Source organism: Sminthopsis crassicaudata, chromosome 5 (assembly GCF_048593235.1).
Source record: "Sminthopsis crassicaudata isolate SCR6 chromosome 5, ASM4859323v1, whole genome shotgun sequence".
Lineage (NCBI taxonomy): Eukaryota > Metazoa > Chordata > Mammalia > Dasyuromorphia > Dasyuridae > Sminthopsis > Sminthopsis crassicaudata.
In genome coordinates, this window is record NC_133621.1 from 90,508,138 (window position 1) to 90,522,310 (window position 14,173).

The 14,173-nt window shown below is 57.1% G+C and overlaps 1 protein-coding gene across 6 annotated transcripts in view; it reads right to left on the reverse strand.

Moving 5' to 3' along the window:
• Positions 1 to 921: 921 nt before the first annotated feature.
• Positions 922 to 14,173, reverse strand: part of AGAP3 (ArfGAP with GTPase domain, ankyrin repeat and PH domain 3) — an 81,592-nt gene continuing 68,340 nt past the window's right edge. For 2 of the 6 annotated variants that reach the window (XM_074267478.1, XM_074267475.1), the window contains exons 11-18: positions 10,701 to 10,872; positions 6,705 to 6,872; positions 5,039 to 5,176; positions 3,227 to 3,381; positions 3,017 to 3,107; positions 2,649 to 2,871; positions 1,741 to 1,996; positions 922 to 1,599 (exon numbers count right to left, since the gene is read on the reverse strand). In XM_074267478.1, the coding sequence (XP_074123579.1) occupies positions 1,405 to 1,599; positions 1,741 to 1,996; positions 2,649 to 2,871; positions 3,017 to 3,107; positions 3,227 to 3,381; positions 5,039 to 5,176; positions 6,705 to 6,872; positions 10,701 to 10,872 (1,398 nt within the window). In that variant the 3' untranslated portion in view covers positions 922 to 1,404. The remainder of the gene's footprint in view (positions 1,600 to 1,740; positions 1,997 to 2,648; positions 2,872 to 3,016; positions 3,108 to 3,226; positions 3,382 to 5,038; positions 5,177 to 6,704; positions 6,873 to 10,700; positions 10,873 to 14,173) is intronic. The other 4 variants (XM_074267479.1, XM_074267476.1, XM_074267480.1 and 1 more) reach the window with 2 other exon arrangements.

A 14,173-nucleotide genomic window follows, 5' to 3' on the forward strand; every position in this document is an offset into this window, starting at 1 on the left:
GCTGCTGCCCCTCTCCTCTGAGGTTCCCTTCTCCGGGGACAGCCAAGTGGGCAGAGGGCTCAGGCCAGGGCCGTGAGTATGGGGGCAAGACTAGGCCTTCCCGTAGGCACAAAGCGGGGCAGTGGCTCTGCCCAGTCAGGGAAGGCTCAGCTTAGGGGGCTGCTGGTGAAGGCCGAGAAAGATGCCCGGCCCACTGCCTGAGGCACGGCTCATCACCCTCCTGGCACCTGATGGCTGTGACCTCCTCACAGCTTCGACCACTGCGCCCTTGGCTGGCTCACCTCGGTCTGCAAGGTTCACCCAAGTAATTCCTGAGACTCCTTCCTACTTGCCTAGAGTCTCTGGAGTCCAAAGTCTGGGTCCAGAACCCCACTGGACCCCTTACTCTCGAGATTTCCAGTCACCTTTCTGGGCCTCAGTCCCTCAGCTGCACAACGAGGGAGCTGCATTAACCGCTAAGGCTCTTTCTGGACCTAAATTCTACGGTCCTATGAACTTGGGTTCTGACAATGATCCAAAAGACTCTTCCCTGTGGGTTGGCTTTCATGGGGATGTCTGGGTCAGGGAGGCAGACAGGGATGCTCCATCCGAATGAGAGAAGGAAGCGGGCGGGGGCTCCTCTAGCCAAGAGAATGGAAGAGGTAGTTAAGTAGCAGTCCCAGCTCCTCTCCTCTCTGAGTGTGCTCCACCGCAGCTCCTGGCCCACCAGAGGGACGCCCCGCCGTCGCCCTGCTCAGGGACGGAAGCCGAGGAGGAGGTCGAGGCAGGGGACCCCGGGAGGGTCAAGCCGGGCAGCAATGACTAGGGACAGGAGAGTTGGTACCAAGGATGAGGGCGGATGCAGGGAGGCAGATGACACGCCACAGGAGAGGGGCCAGGGGGCACGGACACACTGGGGACACACACACACACACACACACACACACACACAGTCGGATTTATTGATCTCACACACGTATGTACACAAACATAAATATTCTATTGTACAGGTTTTTACACAGGGCTCACGGATCCCCTTGCCCATCTCAGCCAGGTCTCATCCAGTGCTCTGCACCAGGCCCCGTCCCCTCGCACACTCGTCCCTCGCGGCTCTGGAACAACTCTTGCATGAGGCCTTGGGCTGGAGCCGAAGGGCAGGAGGCAGAGGAGGGGAGAGGTCCTGCTCTCCCCCCCAGGCGCCTCCAAAGGGCCGGTCCCTTTTCAATGGCACCTCCAGGGCATAGCTGAGCAGGGCGCTCCTCCCCCGGCACAGGGTCCTGGGGTGGGTCTGGGCCCCGTCCCTCCCTTCCTTTGTCCTCTCTTCTTCTCTTCTCTCTCCACCCCGTTGCCTCCCCTCTGAGCCTCTCCCCCTTTCCTGCAGGGGGAAGGAGGTGAGCCCCAGGTTCCCTGGCTGCTCCCCAGACCTCATAGGAGGCTGGGGCTCCGGTGCAGCTCGGCGGCGCTGCTAGAACCGTTGGCGGGGGTGGGGGTCAGGCCCCCGCCCTCCCCGGGGCAGCCGTGTTGCAGCAGGATGTCCACACACTCCTGGCTGCCGGCTCGGCGGGCGTAGGCCAGCGGGGTCAGGCCCCGAGCATCTCGGCTCCTCACATCCACCCCGTACTGTGGAGAGAAGGCAGACTGAGCTCGCCCGGAAGAGCCAGTAGGGGAGAGCAGGTCCCAGAGGAGGCTGGGGGCCGTGAGCTATGGGGGACTGAGGGCCACAGGGGTCAGGGGCCATGGGGTGCGGGGGTGGGCACTCACCCAGATAAGCAGTTGAGTGAAGACGACGTTCGCCATGGCGCTGGAGAGGTGCAAGGCCGTGCGGCCATCCCCGTCCCCGTAGGTCTCGTTCACCTCCTCCTTGGAACCATGGGCCAAGAGCATCACCAGCAGCCGCAGGTCATCCTCCACCACTGCCCGCAGCAGCTGCTGCCCTAGAGGCACGTCCGAGCTGGGCAGGGGGGCCAGGAACAGCTTCTGCTCGTACTTGGCCCGGATCCAGTGCTCCTTCTCCTCCCTAAAGATGGGCCACAGAAGCTTGAGCCTGAGGCAGGGGTCTGGGACGGGTGGGGGGAAGCTGGCCAGGAGAGCCGGGCTGAAGCAGAGGCTGAGGCAGGGCCGGGCCCTCCTGGTGGGGGGTGAGCGGAAGGCCTTGGGAGCCGGGCAGGAACAGGAATCAAAGTGACCTGTCCCTCGGTGCTGGTGGGCAGAGGCACTGGAGGGGGGAGCACTGTGGGGAGGGGGCTTTCGGGAAGGCTCCTGGGCAGTGGGAATAAGGAGGGGGCCAGCAGGAAGGTCTGGAGCAGGGGCCCGAGAGACAGCTTATCAGAGTGGATGTTCCTCTCCCCGTCTTGCTTGTCAGGGCCAGGAACAAAAGGGGGGACTTGCGCTTCAGGGGACACGCGGCGCCCTATCTCCCGCCCATTCTCCCCATCTCTGCACAGAGTCCGGGGCACCTCAAGCAGCTGAGAGATAGGCACCCTGCGCATGCGCTCCCAGCGGCCCCTGACCCGCTGATAACGGCTCAGAAAGGGCCCGTTGTTGTCACAGGCTGAGTGACAGGCCTGGCGGGGGAGGGGCAGCCCCCGGGGGCCACCGGCAGAAGCTCTTTCTCCTATCTTTAACCCTTAGGGCCGCGGGAACACTTGGCAGCAGCCCCAGCCCCTCACCTGCAAGCCTCGGGCCCCGGCTTGGCGTAGCCATCGAGGGCTCCTTCCCAGACGCTATTGGCCAGAGCGTTGCCCATGGCGGTCATGACCGCCAGCAGCTCGGGGGGCCAGTCGTCCAGATCGAGGGAACGCACTCGAGACAGGTGGGCCCCGAGGTGCCGATGTATCCCCGAGCACTCGATGCACATCAGGGCGCCCAGATTCAGGCTGGCCCAGTCTGGGTCTGCGGGGGAAGCAACGTCAGGATGGAGGCTGGCGGCAGGCCGCTCCTCCGGCTCTCTCCTGGTCCTCCCGCTCTCCCCCATTCCCTCCCATTTCCCCTGCCCCCCTCCCCCCCACCTTCCCAGGCCTGTCCATTTGGAACTCACTGGGAGAGTCGCAATCAATGCAGAAGCTGTTGCCACGGGCGGTGCGGACGGCTTGCACGGCCAGGGCCGAGTTCTGACTGCCCAAGCGAGTCTGCGGCAGGGTAGGAGAGCAGGACTGTGGGCCCAGGGTACCCCCCCGCGGGTCGGGGCAGCTCTACCCCTTCCCCCCACCGTGTCATTCTGGGCCCCTGTGGACTTGTGCCCCCTCACCTTGTCCTTGGCGCTCCGACAGCCCTGCAGGCTGGCGAGGATCTGGGCCTGGACGCTCTGGACCCAGAGCTCCCGCTCTTCCGCCGTGGAGGCCTCAAAGTGCCACGTCTGGCCCGTGAGGGACACGACCATGAACTCGAAGGACTCTTCTGCATCTGTGACGAGGTGGGGTTGGGGGGGAGAGAGCGGCTCAAGCACTGGAGGCTCCACTGCAGCTTCGCTGGAGCACTCAATCCTGGGGTTGCCCCCAGCCCTCAGTGTCCTCCCCTCCCTTCTCCCCAGTCCTGCCTCCGCTCAGGGAAGCTCTCTCCAAAACCAGCCCCATGGGGGCGCACCAGAAGAGAGACTTCTGCGAAGGAAGCCCCTGAACCTGCACCACCTGTGGCAGGGGAGAGCCGGAGGCAAGAACTGTCTGGGGCAGTGGCCTTGTTCTGCCTGACAGAGGGGGCAGGGCCCCAAAAGGCTCCAGGGCTGCCTGTCTGGGAAGGGGGTGCTAGGAGGTAAGTGAGAAGAGGGGGCGGGTGGGGGAGCTGAGGAGAATGCGGGCGCCATCCGTACATGTCAGCTGCAGCCGCCTCATTTTGCAGCTCATTAAACCCAATATTCCTGACGGCGTCAGCGAGGGGCTCCGGGGAACCGGCCCCCCTCCCCCACCATCCCATCACAGATACACGGGAGGGGCAGGGGAGCTGGGAGAGGGAGAGAGGCTGTGCCCACGGACTGGCACGTGTGCTCAGAGAGAACATCTGGGGCTGGAAGCGCACGGGCCAGGCCATGGTCCTTCCCAGCACCGTCCCTAAGGCCCCTGGACGACAGCCACGCTGATCTCAGCCCCATTGGTCAAGGCCCCGGGGGCACACAGCCCCAAATGGCGGACGACTATGTGATCCTGTGTGTGTGTACATGTTTTGTGGGAGGCTGGCAGGAGAGCAGGCTCTACCCGGGGAGATTAGCACAAGATCAAAGGCAAAGGAAGCACCCGCCCTTCCCTCGTTCATCTCCTTCCAACACTCTCCCACTTCCCTGTTCACACACCTGCCTGAAACTTCTCCCCATATGCCAGGCCCAAAACCCAGGCATCCACAGACTTCCCAAGCAATGCTACGGAAACCCACTTTACACAACTGTCTGTGGGGGAAAAGGAGAATGGGCACTGGTTCCCTTCCCAGCCTAGCTCCAAGGATCAAGTCCAAACTCAGCTGGGCTTGAGGAAGGGTCATCCATGGGGACCTCCGCACCCCATATTTCTCAGTCCCGCTTCCCCAAAGAAAGGCTGATGGCGGGAGGTATCTTGGTTCCCCAGGAGCAACCCCAACCTTGCTGTACCCCGTGTCCCTGATAGCGCCGAGTGGCTTGCACAATGGGTCAGACCCATTCAGGAGCAAGGCGGCCGGTCTGGCTATCATTGCTGAAGAGGAATGCAGAGCACGTTAGGACTCCAGGATAGGAATACAGTAGGGAATCATTTAATTGAAGCTAAATCTGAGAAGAAAGTAAAGAAGTCCCCAAACTAGCTAAAGAGCCTACTATGTGCCCAGCACTGTTTCAGGCTTAACAAGAGACAGGGAAGATGTGGGAAGATTTTTGGAAGCTAGGAAGTAGAGAACGATTTTCTAACTCCTGTCCACAACAGAAGACATGAGTTTAAGCTGCAATCACCTGGAGAACTTCAGTTAGATGCAAGGCAGAATTCTGACTGACTGGGAAACGGCGGTCAGGGGGTTACTAAGAGTCCCCTTGGAAGCCCCCAATCTCAGAAGCCCCCATGGTCAGAATGGTCTCTGTCCTAAGCCTGCCCCTGGTTCCCTTTACCTTCGGCTGTGCTAGTGGGGCCGTCTGGTCGGGGGGTTCCTGTACTCTTTTTCCGACGGTGCTTCTTACGATTAGCATGGGGAGATGGAGGAGGCTCCAGCTTGGGGCTGGAGCTGAGTACGTCAGATGGGCCACTGGCTGAGAAAAGGGAAAAAAAAAGGTAGAAAGAGCAAGGAAGAGAAGATGGGATGGGGTGGAAGGTCCCATAGGGAAGCCCGAGAGAATCCATCCCCTCCCTCCTCCACCCCCAGGCTATGGCTTGGCCCAGGCTCTGGCTGGGCTTCAGCCCCGGGAGAGGGGAAGCAGGAGGGGAAGCTCCCGGGCGGCTATCTGGGGAGCTCGGGTGGAGGTAATGGGCACATACGGCTTGGGAGGGGAGGCAGAGGCGGGAACTCTGAGTTCCCGCAGCTTGAAGGGGTGGAGGGCGGCCCGGGGAACTCACAGGGAGCCGCATCCCCGGCAGCTCCGAACCAAATTTATCCTCAATCACACTCCCCGCTCCTCACAATTAATAGCAGAATTAGAAACAATCAGGGAGCTGCCTAATTACTGTCAATTAGAGCGCGCTAATCAAGCTCCGTCTCCCACACCCCGCCCGGCGCTCACCACTAAATGTCAAACTTCATTAGAGGCAGACACGCTCTCTCTTTCCCTCCCTCCCTCCCTCCTTCCTCCCTGCCTCACCAGCAGGGCCTCGCTGATGGCAGCAGCGGCCCATGCGAGCTGGGAGCCCGAGGGAAGGTCTGCCATCCCTCCCTCTGCCTCCTGCTCTAGGGGCCTGAGGCTACGGGCCGAGGGGCCCAGAGATGAGTTTAGGAGCGTATTTCCTTTGGGAGGGGGCCTGGTTTCCTCTGACACTAGGCTGGGGGGGGGCGGTCCGGGGTCACCAGCTGCTGCTCAGACTGGCCTCGGACTCTGCAGATCCTCAGTCTGGATCTGACGCCTAAGGGGGGGGGGTACCTGGGGAGGCAGGAACTCACCTCAGGATGGCACACCCTAAGCTGGGAAGGCTGAACAGAAGGAGAGAGGGAAGGACGGGAGGTGGAAGGCAAATTTGGAAGGAATAAAACGCTAAAGCTTAGGTGGTGCAAAGACCTAATGATGAGAATACAGAAGAAGGAGATAGTGAAGAGAGGGGGGAGGAGGGCTTCGAGGAGGGTGGAGCTTTGAACTAAACAAGGTAATGGGGTGGAGCTTGGGGAAGGGCTTCAGGCTTCAGAGAAGCCTGCTTTCTCTCTCCCTTCCAGCTCCTGAATTCCCCTCTCCCCTTACCCCTAGACCTCCACTCACCATCCCCCTGGGGAAGGCAACCTACCTCCCTCCCCTCACTCCCCCCCCTCACTTTACCCAATACAGCTCTCAAAAGCTCGCCCTCAGCTCGATCATCCCTCCTTCAGCCAGCGCCCGCCTGCCCCCCGCGGGGAGGCTGATGAGCTGACTGCACGGGGGGCTGATGGGGATCGAGGAGCCACCACCAGCTCTGCCCCGGGCCCACGAGGGGCTGGGCTCTTCTCTAAGGGAAGGAGCCTGGGGAAGAGGGGCGGGCACAGGAGGGAGAAGGCCGGGCTGTGCGAGGGAGGGGGGGGGGGGGGAGGCTGAAGATCCTCTGGGCCCCACCTCCAGGCTGGCTGGGAGCATCCCCCCTGCCCCCAGGAGAGCCACTCACCAGGATGCTGAATGCCCGGGGGGAGGGCAGCTGCTTCACTCCACTGGTCAGCACTAGACACGGAGCAAGAGCGCTGATGCAACCCATCGGGCCGGGGGCCCGCCAAGGCCGAGCTGCTCAGGGACCGGTCGGAGTGCAGGGATGTGCTGCTGGCTGAGTGGGGAGCACCTGAAAGGGGTGGAGTGCAGCCTCATCCAGGGCCCTTAGGGGGCTCAATCAGCATGAGCACAAGCAAAGCCCCTCCCTCAAAAAATAACGGCTCCTGCTCCAAACAGCAGTGAGGGAGAGGGCTGGGCCCGGGCTTCCCCCAGGCTGACCAATCAAGGTCACCGGGGCATCTAAGGCCAGCTCTCCTTCCTTTCTCTGACAGCAGGAAGGCAGGCAAGAGAATGAAGAGAACTCCCATTCACCAGGGAATTGACACAAATTTACAGCCCAAAGGGACTCCAGAGGCCACTGAATCCAACCCTTTACAGAGAAGGAAAAGTGGGTTCCAGAGAGAAATCGTGGACTTTGCCCGGGATTACAGATCTGGGGCCAGTCACGGCACTGAGAGGCGCCCCCCCCTTCTCATTAGCTGCTGATCCAATGCCCCACCTTCCCTTTCTCAGCACTCCCGTCACCAGAGCAAAGATGGCTCTGTCCTGTCGACTCCCCAAAGGACGAGCCTGGAGTCTAGCACTCATGTCTGCGTCACTAACTCCTGTTCCTTCCCCTGGTCCCCATGAACCTCTGTCCTCCCACCTCGGGGGGCAGGGGGCTTGAAGAAAGCCAAAGATGTGGGTGATAAGGAGTACATGTGATGAACTCCTGGAGGGATAGAAGGGGGGTCAGCTGGTTGTCAAGAAGCATCCTGGCCCAAGGGAGGGACTCTATAAACAGTTGGGGATTTAAGACCAGGAAAAAGTCAGCACCCTGGACAGCTCCCTCCTCATCCAAAACCGGGCCTCTGTACCCCAAATCCCATTCTGCATGTGTCACTTGCTCTGAGTCAGTTTCACTGCCATTCTAACGAGGAATAAGTGTATCAAATTCAAGTAATTATGTCTAATTAGTATTAGTAATTATCCTGTTGGGCTGGAGAAAATTAATCTTTCGTTTCCCATCAGGGAAGGATGGAAGAACTAAGGGGAAGCGGCCCTAAGAGTACCACAGTCCTAGGAAGCCCTGGGGTTATTAGAGGGCAGGGTTTGGGGGAGCTCCCACTGGGGCTCCTTGGAATCTCTCCAAACCCTACTCAGACTGGGTGCCGTTGCTGGGATGACTCAGAAGCTGGCAGGGTAATTGGGGTTTGTGGGGGGAAGAGACAGGCGTGGAACCTTGGTAAGCTAAGAAGGGAGGGCACAGGAACATGACCCCTTATGTACAGCCAGTAGCTGAATGGGAATGCTAGCTGGGATGGGGGAAAAGGAGCTAAAGCAGGGCAGGGAGGAAAGAAAGCAGATCTGTGGGGTTGGAATCTTTGACAGGCAAAGGGCCAGAGTTATGACAAATCCACCGAGCTCCGGAGACTGGGCTCCACGCGGGAGCAACAACTGCTCAGGGAGGGCAAAGGGCCTCTAGCTCAGGACTGGATCCACACAAGAGCTACTTGTTGAACTGAGGAAATCCAGGGTCTACCGCCCCTTCCCACCTCCCATGCTTTCCGTCTCTCCTTCCTCCGAAGATTCATCTCCATCCCAGACACATCCATTCTCCTGTCAGGGGCCAAAAGAGTCAGAGTGACTCCACTCGGTCCCTCTCCATGGACTGTTTCCCCATAGAGAGGAGGGACATGGGTGCTAATTTGGACCTCTCTAGTACCCTAGCTTCCCCAGCCCAATCCCCTCCTTGTTCCTTGCCCCACCCAACCCTGGTCCAGGCCCTCCTCAAGCCCCCCACCGCCATAGCCCCCCAGCTAGAAGCCCTAAGGGAGGGAAAGTGCTTTCCTTTCTCTTTGTTAATTCTCCCCTCATTACGCCTGCAATCCCACAATCAGTGTGCACTGTAATTGTCGAATTTGATGCTAATGATTAATGAATTAAACATGGAGCCATCAATTAGTCCTCGGAGGATAATTCTGCATAAAGCAGCGGATAATGTAATTACAGTAACAAAGATAATGAGATGTTAACATCGCCCAGCGAGTGAGAGACATGTGTATGTGTGTGTGTGCGTGTGTGTGCCCTGAGTTTGTGGCACCGGGTGCCAAGGTACACTCTGCTTTGGGGGGAAGCCTGCCAGTCCATATGCATGCACATCCCAGGGCTGGGGGAAGGCAGAGGACTGCATCTGCCCTGTCCTGGAGAGGGGGTGTGTGTCTGTGTCTGAGCAGTTCTGCCCAGGAAGGGGATCCTCTCCAAGCCTCTACAAAGCCTCCCTAACACAAATCTCACCTTTACAGAGTGACTTTAAGGTTCACAAAACATTTTTCCCCATCAAAACCTGGTGAAGTAGGTAGCTTTAACCATTGTACTCATTTTTTACAGATGAAGAAATTGAGGTTCCTAAGAAAAATCTTATTTTTTGTTAGGAATGAGCATGCTGCAAAAGTGATCACCTCCTGCTTCCACTGCCCCTTGTGACTTAATCAGGGAATGGGGTTGTTTCATATAGAGGGTGTCCCAAAAGTCAAGGGCTGGAAAAGACATCTGCAATCACTTAGCTTCTGCTTGAACAGTTTGGGTGACAGGCAGCTCACTACTTCACATATCTCATTCTGGCGTTTGGACATCTATAGCTGGCTATAGTTCTTTGTACCTTTCCTGTGATATGCAGCCTCAGGCATTCAGTATTTGCTGAGTGACAAATTCCCCCCCCCCCCCCGGGCAATTAGGGTTAAGTGACTTGCCCAGGGTCACACAGCTAGGAAGTATTAAGTGTCTGACACCAGATTTGAACTCGGGTCCTCCTGACTTCAGGGCTGGTGTTCTATCCACTCTTACCATCTAAATAAATTTTTTTAGTCTATTTTTACTTAAGCTACTGTCCCAGTGTGTCCTGTACCTCATTCTTTCTCTCTGACGATTCCCAAGATCAGCTACTTCTAAGCTAAGAGAGAAGGGCTCCTGAGGATTACTAATGTCTGCCTCTGAGGAATATGCAGGGTGGAGGTATGGGAAAAGGTAACATGAAAGTCTACATATGTCCCTCAACCCTAAGAGGGACGACTTCTGGAAGGCTGCACCCCGAGTCCTATGGGACTCCCTGGCTGCCACTCTAGCTTTGAAGGGTGGAGATACAGGTTTTCTGGAAGATCTCTGTAGGTCTAAGATGTTCCAAACTTTTGGGGGCAGTGCCAGAAAGAGCCAGTATTTTGTGCCTACAGGAAATAGGATTCTATTAGTCTAGGCAACCAACTGGGGAGAGGAGAAAAATGGCTTAGGGGAATGAATTCTGCCTTGTGGGTAGAAGGAAGGTAGATGTGGGGAAAAACATTCTTAGTGAAAAAGGCTAAAGTAATGGAGGATAGCTTCAAGGATGGAGAAGAGACCCATGATTCAATGATGGAAGCTCATACCCGAGCTCTGGGAGAGGACAGGAAGAAGAGGGTAAAGGTGTTAACCTTTGCCCTCTCCCTGCCCAGACCTCACCCCTCTCAGAGATTGTGGCCTGGGCCCCAGGGTAGGGGCCCTTTCTAGCCCCAGGCCACAACAAGAGTCCTGCTGAGGGCCAGGCTGCCTGAGGAGCACATGGCCACTGAGACAGTCTTTATCTAGACAGCACCCAGAGGAAACATTTTCTGGCTCCCTGGTCCTGAGCATGCACGCCAGGCACAGTGTTGCTTGGGCCACACTCCTGGAACCATCCTCCCCAGCTCATTTCTTTTTCTCTGGACCCACTCTCCAGCCCCTGCTCTTTTAGCTCTGAGCCAGAAGCCACTCATCCAGACAGGACCAGCCCCCCAAAGCTGATGTCCAGGCTCACCTTCAGTGCCCTCAAGGACCCTGCACTACCCCACTGGGCACAGAGCCCAGAGCGCCCCAGCCCGAGCAGCCCCTGCATCCCCTTCCTCACCTGTACTTCCCCCAAGCTGTGTGTTGCTTCTCTCTAGGACCAGCCCATTGGCACGGGGGCTGGCACCGGTCGAGGCTGGGTTGGGGGTAGCCCGGGGAAGCCGCTTTCCTGGCACTTTGACCGTCGTCCTCAGCAGGTCAATCTCCTTGCCATGAATATTCTGCATGTAATCCTGACGGAGGGAGGGAAGGGAAACCACATGAAATGGGTGAATATTCCTCAGAGGGGGCTATTCAAGAGCCCCCGCAACAAACTCAGCCCTTCTTCCCCTGTCCAAGGCTTTTGCCTGTAGGAAAGATGGCAAACACTCTGGGTTTCTTGTGCACTCTTTCTTGAGGCATGATGCAAGGGAAACTCGATGGTTAGAGGACCTGGGTTTGATTCCTGGCTCTAATTAAGTACCGGTGATTCAAATACACGTTGACCTCCTGGGCTTCAGTTTTTTGAATGGAGAGATGATCTCTCCAAGTCCATGGTTCCCTCTGGGCCAGAATGCCTCTGAGCTGAAGGCTGAAAGCCAGCCTGGCACAGAACCAGACCCTCCAAAGGCTGATGGTTCTAGGCCTGGATGCCAACTGGCAGGCTAGGGTCAGAGCTGAGGCAGCTCCACTGGGCTTGTGCTGGGAGGTCCTGGCTTGGAGTATGCTCAAGGAGTGAGATTCAAGAGTCTCATCATTGGCTGGACTGAGTTGGGAGCCACAACAGGCATTAAAGGCAGCATTCCCAGCAGGAGAAAGGATGAGGGTTGGGGGTCAAGAACCCTCCACAGGAGAATCAGTGCCAGGCCTGGAATGGAAGAGGGATGAGGAAGGGGGGGCAGTACCCTGTGCAAAGTTGGCTGAACTGCTTTTCAACTGCAAAATCCCAAATGGCTGTGAACAGGGACGGTTACATAAACTACGCCGGGACTTCTTAAACTTTTTTACTCAGCACCCTTTTTGGCCCAAAACATTTTTAAACGATGCTGGGAATACAGGTATAAATACACAAACCAAACATTTACTAATAACAGATCATAACTGTATGCTCCCCATATTCAGTTATATGACCCCTGTGGGGTTTGAATCCTGGTTTAAGTTTGAGCCACATGACATGCCGTGCCTGCTACGGATCCTCAGATGGTCTTTAACAACTGCCCCTCAGAGTTCTTCTCTCCATCTCTGCCACACAGGCCCTGACAGGACGGAGCCAATTAGGGCAAGCCAGGGAGGATCCTGTCTGAGGGACTGGGCCCCCGAGTTTTCTGGTCTAGGGGGTTAAATATCCTACTTGCCCTTTTAAAGGGAGGTTTTATGCTATCACCACTGCAGATCAGTGACGTAGAGGACCAGGGAAGCGCTTCTTTTGAGTTGAAGCTGAGGTGCCAGGAAATTCAGTCTAAACACATGCATTTATTAGTGCAGTGGTGATAACAAGGCAGAAAACTAAGCAGTTTCTGACCTCAAGGAGCTTACATTCTACTGTGGGAGGGGAAGAGGAACACTATGCAGTTAAATAAATACTAACTATAAACAAAATAGTGTTGGGGTAGAGGGGCCATCAGTAAGGGTTTCATGCAGGTGGTGCTAGAGCTAACCCCTAAAGAGTGAGAGGGATTCCAAGAAGCAGGAGTGACCATTCTTCCCCACCTTGCCCTAGGACCAAAGAGTCCCCACTTCCTGGAGACTGATGTTTCTGGGAAAACTGCTCAGAAATGAGGCACATGTGTGCTAAGGCTAAGTGGCCCTGGGTTACTGTGAGCAGCTACTGGCACCTGAAATGTGGCTGGTGAGGGGGAAAGGTTATAGAAGACAGTCATAAGCTTTGCTCCCTGCATTCTACCCCTTTCCTTTCTTTATCTACACTAGTCTCTGCACGGCACATCCTACTCTTGCTTTCCTCCCATTGCCTAGAAGTCATCACAGGCTTTTCTTAAAGGAAAACAGATCTTTTCTTCATGTGGCTAAACCCCTCTACCTGTGGGATCCAGCTTAGCTGCAGCAGAGACCTCTGCCCTGGTTGGCACGAACCCTGCATGCAACAGATCCCTCCACCCCTTCTGCATGGACAGCCCTGGGAGGGAGTTTCCCAGTAACTTTCCTGGTAATAACAAGTCCCACCTCCATCGCTCATCCTCTGCTTCTGGGGACTGGGTCAGTGGTCCTGGCTCTGTGTGTGACCAGCAGGAGTGGCTGCCTTGGAGGGGAAAGGGACACTGACCAGCGAGGCTTTTTCTAAATTGGGGGGGGGGGGAGATAAGTATGTTCTGGGGAGGAGACTGGAGATGTGAACATATAATGTGAGAAAAGTGGCAGCAGCAGGAGAGCGAGGGTTTTCGGGGATGCTGAGAGCAAGCTGAATGGCTCCCTGAAGAGGGAGAAAGATCTGGACCCTCCCTAAGAAATACTAAAATTCTCAGAAGAGGAACAGGAATCAACAGGTGTCGAGAGAGACAAGGGCATTTAGTGCAAGATGGCAGCCTGGCAGCTTTGACCCAAGCTGATGCCCGATGGCACTGCATCTCTGAATGACAGCATTCTCCCCACCCCCACCAGCAGTCAAGACTGAGCCCTCTCCGTCTTGTCCCACATCCCAGATCCCTGACAACTGCCTTAGTTGGGGATCCAGTCACAGGCTCTGAGCCCTGGGAGCTCCCCTTCTTTGGGTTTTATCAGTTGGACTCTGACCTGAAGTCCTCCCCCAACTCCCATCCTTGGCACCTGTCTGCATCCTGCCCTCTCTACGGGGGCTCAGCAGAACGCCCCCAGCCCTTAGCTGAACCCCACGTCTGAGCTTCCGCTGTCCCCTCCCCCACACCATCACCTCTCTGAGTGACTGTCTCCTGACAACTGGCAGCAGCTGGCTGGGCCAAAGTCACAGCTGCAGCTCCTTCTCTGGGGTGGGGGCTCGGGTCTGCTCTAGTTCACAAGGAGGTCAGAGCAGCTGCACCAGCCTGCCAGGCCCCATTCCAGCCCAGAGCCGGCTGAAGCCAGGCATGTGGAGACACCCGCTGACAGCCCCTTTTACCTTCTTCCTACTCACAAAGCAAAACTGGGTGGGGCCCGGGAGTCAGGGACACTGGCTCCCCCAGGAGGGGGGGCCCAGAGCTAACATTCCAGCAGAACCCAGGCCCATGGCTGCAAGGGGCTGCAGGCCGGAGGCTGGAAGCTCCTTGATGCCAGGCAGCGGACTGGAAGCTTGGAGCTCAGAGCTGGAGCTCTGGAGGGGACGGGCAGCCCAGGGGCAGAGCGGCAGCAGCAGCAGCAGCCGAGTTTCCCTCCGTCAGCAGAACGGGGAGCAGCGGCGACGGCAGCGGCTGCTCCGGAGAGCGGTCACCACGGCTGCCTTTATTACCCACCATCAAACAGCAATTTCTTCCCCAGCCTCCTCGCTAATTACCCAGCCAGCGTTCTCATCTCGTTTTATTACTGGAATTAACAACGAGTTCAGAGCGTGGAAAGCTATTAAGATGTGTGATTAAGCCACATTCAATT